Source organism: Archocentrus centrarchus, chromosome 16, assembly GCF_007364275.1.
Source record: "Archocentrus centrarchus isolate MPI-CPG fArcCen1 chromosome 16, fArcCen1, whole genome shotgun sequence".
NCBI classification, from domain to species: Eukaryota; Metazoa; Chordata; class Actinopteri; order Cichliformes; family Cichlidae; genus Archocentrus; species Archocentrus centrarchus.
In genome coordinates this window covers 16,398,842-16,408,530 of record NC_044361.1, presented here as the reverse complement: position 1 = coordinate 16,408,530, position 9,689 = coordinate 16,398,842, and the positions used below count along the sequence as shown (strand labels likewise).

Genomic DNA, 9,689 nt, shown 5'->3' with positions numbered 1-9,689 from the left:
CCTATTTTGATTGCAAGTCTTGCCCCTGAATGAACAGTCATTCAAGAATACAGTTTGTGCTCAGTTCTAAAAAAAAAAAAAAAAGCTAGAAATTCAATATATTGCAGCATAGCTCATCTCTGCCATGGTCTAATACCTGGGCTGAACATCACAAAGAAGAAGACAAAAAGGAGTTTGTCTGAGCAGTGTCCTCCTACAGAAGGCTGATAAGAATGAAGGCTTGCACAAAGGCATGTGAGGGCCATACAACTAAACTGAGCTGCACTGGCACATTAATTTATTAGCACTCAAGTTTATTTTCAGCACAGAGGACACCAGGACAACAGTGCTCAGATGCCCTGTTGTTGAATGTGGTTTGTACACCATTTTGGACGTTATCCCCTGATATGTTTTCCTGATGTAAAAATGACGTGAATAAGCATCTTACAGACTCTTGGATTGGTGATAATTCTCTGCTGCAAAACTCTCTGATTCCTGGCCGTTGGTTGGCAAATATAAAAAATTTGCTGCTGGGACATTTGTCTCAAACTGTGGGGCGCAGGGTCACGACAGGTGAAGTGCAAATGACCTGGGAGAAAACTAATGCGGAACAAATATAGAACATTGGATTAATTCTATCAGCGGAACAAGGAAATGACACTAGCATACGTTAGCAGGTAGCGACTAGCGAAATTCTCCAGCTTTTTTTGTGTACATAGAGATGTCGACCCCCAGACCTCGCTTTGTGTTGGGCATGAAAAGGTTTCATCCGGTGAAGTGGGGCATGATGGAAAAAGTTTGAGAACCACTGATATAGCACTTAAAAAAAAAAAAGTGTTCTGAGCTAATGGCCGGAAAACAGATGTCTGAAAACAGCTGTGTTGTACCGGTCTACTTTTCTTTTCATCATGTTATGTTATTTGGTACAATACAGCAACACTCTGGGAAATGTAAGAATTATGAATACATTTTAGCAGCAGGCAATTTTTTTGTTTGAGAGAGTCTGAGACTTGTTTATTAAGATTTAAAGTTGATCCAATCAGTGTATTTATATTTAAAATGGATCGAATGACAGTTAAATGTCAGAGGTCAACTAGTTAGAAGCTCCCAGAGAAGTTCTTCCTAGTGTTATAGACTACCTTACTACCTTGGTGTTTCCAGCCACAAGCCTCCTGCTTTTAGTAACACCACCTTGACAGTTCTGCTGTGTGCTATCCACCCAGATTTTATGGAAATCTGGAGTGAACATGAGAGTAATATTTACCAGAAAAGCATTCTCTTAAATTAATTCTAATGTTGTTCCACATCTACTGGCTGTGTTAATGGTAAACTGTGTTATGAGCTTTCAGTACTGGTAAAAGTTGCCTTTATAGCAAGCCGCACCCACCTCCCTCCCTTCCCCTAAGGAGAAGACAAATCCATCAATCAGCGCAGGTTACAGAAACAAACTATACTGAAGATACTGAAAAATGCAGACATGAAGCACACATTAACATGCCATTAATTTTGAAAATTTCAAAGTAGGCCTTCTAAGTGATACTGAAGCCATTATTATAGTGCTTTGACATTTTGTTCAACCTTTAATGTGGAAAATATTACTAATGGAAGGCCTTTTATCCACTTTAATGGTTTTGATGTTGATGCTAATTTTCAATTCAAATATAGTTATGATGTAACTCAGTGAAGATGCATTGGATGTGGCCTCAGAATGGCCACATGCAACGTATAACTGAGGATCATAAAAAAATAAATAAAGGATAGAACATGAGCTGTAATTTTTTCTTAAAATGGCTAATCTTGCTATACAAAATTTAGACCCTGACCTTTCACAGTTGGGGTCTAAATTACACTGAATGGTGCAACTAATGGACAAATATGTAACTGAACAGCAAATATTTGTACAGCCTAGTTGTCCTCTGTAGTCTCCTGTCTGTAAGCTACAACTCTACATGGTGTCTCCAGTCTATGAGCATCTGAATTGATATGAAAAATCTACTCTTCAAGCAATTTGGGGGAGTTGATGGGTAGTGTTCCCATTTAAGACTTTTACAACAAATTAGAAATTAATAAAGACAAGAAGAATAACAAAACTGAGAATCAGTGAACGAAAGAAAAATAATTTAACAGTAGAGAATTTAGGATGAGAGGGAATTATTAGAGCACTTTGTGATGCAAAGAAAAGTCTCATAATCACAGTCTAACTGTTCTCACTCTCTCAAGGGACAAATATATGTACTCTGGTCGTTACGTCACCCTCTTCCCATTTCAGTGTGAAAGTGACAATGACTTATTTCCTCACACATTTTCTTTATATTTCACACATCTACATTTATTTTTTAAACCATATTCATTAACATTTCATCATTTTGCGATTAATGCCAAGGTTAAACTCACCAAAGGGTAGGGCAATCAGAATTCTCCTGGAACTCAGCGGGAGGAAAATAGAGCTGCTGATTAGTTGTTAAGGGTAAAGTGGAGAGTAGAAAATGGATTAGGGTGCAGTGAGAATATGTCACACTTCACGAAGTGTGAATGAAGGATGTTTTCCCCATCTGAGGCTCTGGAGAAACTGTGAATAACTGAAGACACTTTAAAAAAAGAAGCAGTGCAAAACAATATGACAGCAGAGAAAAAAAAAATCTTCCCCTCAAGGGACTTTTTATTGATTTGTTCCCCCTTTTGTTCTGAATTTAAATACCTTGGGTATATTTTTTTTCATACAGTAAATATTATATAAGCCAAAAGCCTTTAGATACTTTTGGAAAGCCAGTAAGTAAGCTTCCAGGTATGTGCTCCCTCAAAGGGAGCTTGGTTTGGATTAAGGATATAGTTAAAGGTTAAGATCAGACGTGATGTAATTGTAACGGTGATGGTCCCAGTTTTGTGGAATGCATTACATCAAATTTTAAAAATCTCACAGTTCAAACGTATATGGTCAATACAACAGACTTAGTCCTGCATATACTGTATGAATGCATATGTGCTAGTGCAAGTTTACATACATCCTGTGATACATTAGAATGAGTCATTCAGTGAAATCTGAGTACCTGAATTCAAAACATCTATGGTGCTTTTAGGCAATTAATTATGCATCAGAGATAATGATACAATCAGCACTCAGGTTACCCAGAGATTATGAAGGTTAAAGTTGCTGTGAAGTTCTCAGTTAGACACACTGATGGGTTAAGTGGCAAATTTCTTTGCACAAATAACAAAGGGTTACAATTAAATACTCTAGTGTCTTAAAATATCCAGGTCTTCTTCAAGATCTAGGTTAAGTCAAATGGGAAGTGAAGACAGCCAGAGAAAAGAGACAGTGTACATTTTATTGGATTTATGCTTGTATATCATGTGCATAGAACAGCTATTATAATGTGTTGCTTATGGACCAACAAAATCACATCTATAAAAGACTGCTTGTCCAATAGGACATCCCCCTAAAACATTAGTGTTGTAGGCTATAGTAAGCCCAATTTTCTCACTATGGTTTTACTACCAGTACAGCCAGCTATTCCCTGAGATGGTATGATGTAACATGCAATGTTTAAAAGATAGCACTGGCCCCCCGTGTCAGATAAAGAAGATATCTTGGATCCCCTATAATGTTTTACCATGGATACCCCACCCCCCCACCCCACGCAAGAAAAAAATACTTTCTGTGTAAGTTGATCTAATTGTAAAATTCAGACTTACTTCCTTTTTGTCTGCCCTAGTTGTAAAAAAAGATAAATTTGCTAGATCCATTTTAAATGAGCTTTGGCACAAAGAAGACGGTGGAATTTCGGGATCAGGTTTACATATGGCTTCTTCTTTACATCATAAAACTTTAATCCGCATTATATGAAAACAGCAAATTGTATTCCCAGACAGTGATTTCTGAAAGTGGGCCTGAGCCCATGCAATGACTTCCATGATAAAAATCATGCCTGCTATTAATGCAGTGCATTGATTTTCACCACTGTCCCTTGCACATAGAGATTTCTACAGATTCTTCAAAGTGATATTGAAGGTTTTTGAATTTTTACTTTGAGGAACATTATTCTGAAATTGTTTCACAATTTCTAGATGCATACATTTAATACGTTTTTTTCTATCTTCTGCTGGGATTAAAATATGGGTTTATGGGACTTGCCAATCTTTGCATTCTGGTTTTATTTACATTTTACACAGTGTCCCAACTTTTATGGAATTGGGGTTGTAAAACATCCAGATTAATGTGTTTTGGTCAAATGTACTTTTCATTTTCCTACTTAGGCTGTCATTGTCATCTACAGCACATGGCCGTATCAAACCGTATTAATGTTACAGAGAGAAGATGAGTGGAAGAAGAGACGGGATGTAAGATGGTAGCAGAAAGTAGGTCAAGATGGAATGAGCTCACCAATTGGAGGCATGACGTGGGGAAGAGGGAAGAAAGGGAAAATAAAAGGGATGTGAAAAGGGAACTTGAAATGTGAAAGGATAGGAAAATATTGGACGAAGTAAAGGAACAGAAGTTGAGGCTAACGGATTGGATGAAGATTTTGTAGGCCTGAAAAAAGAATCGAAATATGAATTTGAAGGAGAGAATGAGGATTTCTCTGGGACAGGATGAGAAGTGGGAGATCGAAGAAGGGATTGTAATGCAGGAGCAGAGGCAGGATACTCGTAGGAAATGAGCTGGGAAGAATCTGAGTAAGAAATAAGAGGTGAATGCAGAGATGAAAGCTAAGAGAAAATAGGGGAATGAAATGGTGCTATGATGAGCAGGTACTGATGAAGGTAAGCGAAAAGAATGATTCAGGGGGAAAAAAGCAGGGCGACTGCAGTCCAGGACTAATTGAAGTCAGGAGACTGAACTCCAGATTATATATAATTATTATAGGAGGTTCCAGGGTCGTGTAATGTGTCTACTATTTCCTGCATTCCTCCTTTTAGTGTATTTAGTCTTGTTCTCTGTCCTAAATTGCTTTAGAGTTTAAAACCTCCCTGTTTCTTGCTCATGTGTCGAGTTCCTTGTATTAAGTTCATTTGTGTGTCTCTTTCCCTGTTATTTTAAGAGGGGTGTTCTTAGTGCTTTGCTTTTAGTTTTGCTTCCTGTGTTTCATCTGCTGTGATTAAGTTCACCTGTGTCCCATTCTCCCAAGCTGTCTCCACTTCCCCTAATCACCCTCCCGTGTATAATCCCAGCCTCCCTTTGTCCTTTGTCAGTGTCGGCCTGTGTTCCTGCTCATGGTTCAGTTTATGGTCATCTTCCTAGTGTTCCCTAGCTCCAGTATCTCCCAGACACAGTGTTTTTCCTAGCTTTAGGTTTCAGTTCCCTCTAATATTTTTTTGTTGCACATTCTGTGTACTCCTGCCATCAGTCCTCAACAAAAGGCTCACCTTTATTTCACCGCAGTCTTCCTCTGTGTGTCTGTGTTTGGTCCTCATCTCCACAACACACCATTCACGACAGTCTCAGCTTCATTTCGAAGGAATCAGTATCATGTTTTCCCATCTGCACATTATCACTAGATTAGCTTAATTGGTCACAGTACACTCTATCCTGATAACCATATTAGACTAAATTATTTATAAGTAACCAGGAAAAAAAGGTTTTATTTGCAGCATATTAAATCATTTTCATAACTTATTTATTGTACTAAATGATTGCTGGAGCTGACCACCGTGCACCACCAGCTGATGTCCAGACATGGAACTACAGTACAAGAGCTATTCAGGAACAACTGTAACATCTACATATCCTGACCAATAACTGGACAATTCCCTTTGGGATGTAATTATTCTGTATTGATGACAAAAGAGGTCTTACATCTAGCTTGATCTGCTATAGCTGGTGCTGCTGGCAGACACTGGGGGCCTCAAAGCTGTCCCTGAATGTGTCACCAACCTGATACTGAGGTTCAGCTATTTTATCAGTGTGGCCCAAGAAAGCAAATTTTTAAATGACCAATATCCACTTCACTTCACAAGCAGTTTACATATAATTCTTTTGTAATAATAATTTGTTTTAGGAATCCAAAACCTTAATCAACACCACATCATTTTCTTCTCCAGGAACAAATGTCTTCATTATTTTCTGTATTGCAGTAGAAAAATGTGACATGCTAAAGCCTTCAACTGCACATAAGGCATCTTTGCAGTCTTAATATTCACAATTGTACTTTTTCTGCCGCAGTAGTTTTGCCATGAAAACTCAACTCACAAATGAGGTTGATCAGGTTTTAGGGGATTAAAGGAACCTGTCACGATGTATTCATCTTTAAAATGGCTGCGGTTTGGCCAGCACCATTTTTTGGCTGCCCCCTGTGTGTGTGTGTGTGTGTGTGTGTGTGTGTGTGTGTGTGTGTGTGTGTGTGTGTGTGTGTGTGTGTGTGTGTGTGTGTGTGTACATGTGCATCATCGCAGGAGTATGCACGCAGTATTTGAGTTTTCAATTTTTGTGTTTCCTGGGCTGTCTGTTCTCACAAGCACAACTAAACTAAATGAAGACTCATCACATTTATTTAATAAGCTCATAATCATGTGTTCTAGTGTGTACTGATAATTTTAATTTGGACATTTTTGTTTTAGCTAAGTATCCCTTTCTGGTTTGTAATTTTAGTCATCTGCAGCTGGTAAAAATTTCAAATATTCATGCTTTGATGAATCTGGCATTTAGGCAAATTGTTGTCCACCTGTGTATTAAGCAGGAGAGGCAAAGGGGATAAATGAAAAACAAATGATGTAATGATATGGTTTATCTCTGCCCTGAAAATCGCCATCATTGTCTGGGTTACAGCTTTAGGACTGAGCTCAAACCCATGTTATTAAAATAATACCACAGAATGCATTCTCCATAAATGTCAATTTCCCTGCACTTTTCATTTTTCTTCTCTTTCTTCCACTCGCTGACTTTTCCCTGCTGCTGCACCTTCTTTTTCCTTTCTCCCCTCCCCCTTAGCCCTCTCTCCCTCCTCTTTCCCTCCACTTCCCTCCCACTTTCCTCTCTCACTCTAAAGAGCACTCACTCTCTGCACTTCTCTTCATTTTCCACCCCAACATGTTGGCAGGAGGAGAAAGAGGAGGATGTTGCGCTCTACCCTTGGTGCGTTCTTGCCACCACTCCGGCCAGCGCACACTGCCTCTGACTCAGACTCAGCCTCAGCTTCCAGCCGTCCCCGCCTGAAAGACTTAGGAGAGGAGGTGGAGAAGGACTCGAAGACTAAACTGGAGCTCAGGAGCTCTCACTCCAGGGTCCTCAACAGGAACAACAACAGCAGGAGAACAGAAAAGAGCAACTGCTCCTCATCTGTGGCGGAAACTACTAATACCTCAGCGGTGACCACCTCTTCTGGTTTCCCTCCTTCTTTTTCCTCCCTCTCAGCTCCAAGATCCATGTGGCAGGAGGCTCTAAGGAGAAAACAGTATCTCCTTGACCGGACAGGGGAGTCTGAAGTAAACAGAAGAGGAGGTGGTGGTGAAGTGAAGAGAAACAAGTCCCCGGACTGGCTATATGAATCATACTACTGTATGAGCCAGCAGCATCCTCTGATTGTGTTTTTGCTCCTCATAGTGATGGGTGCCTGTCTGGCTCTGCTGACTGTGTTCTTTGCTTCAGGACTGGTAAGCTGCTCATCCAAAACACACACAAACAGAACCACACACACACACACACACACACACACACACACACACACACACACACACACACACACACACACATACACACACATACACACACACACACACACACAGACCTATGTATGTGAAGGAAATGAATATTAAGTGTAAGCTCTTTAAACAGTTAAATCGATTGAAGTGGGTGAAAACTGCACAATGTATAATGTATATATTATATAATGTATATCCTATAAGTATGCATAGAAATGGGGTCACGCAAACTGGCTACACACACAGTTTTTTGGGAATACCTATATAGACGCTTAGGTTGTTGCAGCATGTGATCTTTATTGCAACAGTAATGTGAGGAGAAGGGTGAGATAAAAGTGAGAGGGTAAGCAAGGGGCTTAATTATTTTATGAGCTCATGGCTGACTAAACTGCAGAAGGATCTGTTTCCCTCCTTCACTATTTTCATGGAATATCTTTTCTGGAAAAATCTGGAAAATTCAGACAAGTGAAGACAGGGCTCTAAAAAGGTAGAAGAATATGGATGGATGATTTTTTAGAACACTATGACATTGTCACAATCTGGAAAAGTGTCTCCCTCTCCTGTTTTATATATATATATATATATATATATATATATATATATATATATAACAAAAAAAGGTGTTAGGAGACACTTCCTGTGAAGGCTCATATCTAATCACTGACACGCTAATGTTAGCAGGTTACCAAGATGCAGCACTATCAGCTAAGACTGGCTGACACTGCAGCACTGTGTAAAAGTTGAACCAGCTCTGATGGGGTGGAGATAATAACTCTGCCTTTAAGTTATTAAAAGACCTGTGCCCATACTGCTTTTCTCACTGTACCAGGGTCACAGCAAAAACCTAACGTTTACTTTACTTCAATACACATTCCAATTTCTGATTTTTACAAAAAATGAAAAAAAACAAAAATGAAAATTTTTAACCAGTGTTGATTGGGTAATTATATTTCTAAAATAGACAGTAGACTGTGTAAAACATCAGTAAAAGCTGATGCTCGCTAATTTGATGCCAACAAGACAATTAAAAAATGTTGGCACAGGTGCAATAAATGACTTCAGTTGAAGCAGTCCAAAAAACATAAATAAATCTTGGAAAAATCTCATACCTAATGGGTATTTGAAAAAAAAAAATAGCAGGGTAATTTAGAACTAAAGATGGGGAGGGGTTCACCACACTGTGAGAGACTGCTTTACTTTAACTTAATGGTTCAGTCATTTAAATGGGATATATTATACTCTTCTTATGCTCTTTTGCTTATTCGACTCTTGTCTTGCAAACAGAACGTTTGAACAGCACTTGGTGAGGTTGCTGTACTCACAGCAAGAGCTATGTGCCAGAGATGACCATATAAACAATATTCTTCCTTTATGATATTAATATTACCCATTGGTCAATTTAGGCAGACTGGCATATACTGAGGTTAGTTTCCAACCAGCCCAACAGCAAGCATAAGCATACATTTGTAAATTAAAATTTTGCTCAGACATAATGGATGGTTCTTCCTTGCTGCTAAAGAGAATAAAGTCTGTGTTCTCAGCACATAGTTCAAAAGTCAGTTTCCTTTCATAACGACAGCATTTGGCCCCTTTAGTACCCAAACACTTAACAGGGTGCTGTTAAAAGAAGAGGTGATGGAGCACTGTGGGAAAACATGCCTCAGGCTTAGATTTTTAAAACCTGCTGCTGGCATCAAATCCAAAAACGACATTGGATATATCATAGTTTTATTGTTTTCAATTAAATATATGCTTGTCATTTGTGTCAAAACTTCAGAAAGGTCATGTAGGTCATTGCTTTGGCACTGGTATTAGGTGTCAGCAAATATCTAGTGTCCTCTTTCTTTTAACTTCATCAAGACACATTTTGTATTGCGAGCTGATTCTGAAACCGATCATGACACAAGTTATCCAAATTAGATTATGCAACCCTGTAATAGTGACGATTTCCACCTGGAGAGATATTTAGGTAGTTGGTCATACTTATGATTTGATACCTTAGCCTCAGCCTGAAGGATAATTTCATCTTGAATTTATTATTTAACACAAATGTTCAACTGGATTGTATTGAAGTA

General features: G+C 38.8%; 1 protein-coding gene across 1 annotated transcript in view; it reads left to right on the top strand.

The window, feature by feature from the left end:
• The first annotated feature begins 7,015 nt into the window (after positions 1 to 7,015).
• The window catches only part of adcy2a (adenylate cyclase 2a), a 72,886-nt gene continuing 70,212 nt past the window's right edge, over positions 7,016 to 9,689 (top strand). Inside the window, exon 1 of the mRNA XM_030749770.1 lies at positions 7,016 to 7,566. Coding sequence (XP_030605630.1) covers positions 7,030 to 7,566 — 537 coding nt within the window. The 5' untranslated portion in view covers positions 7,016 to 7,029. The remainder of the gene's footprint in view (positions 7,567 to 9,689) is intronic.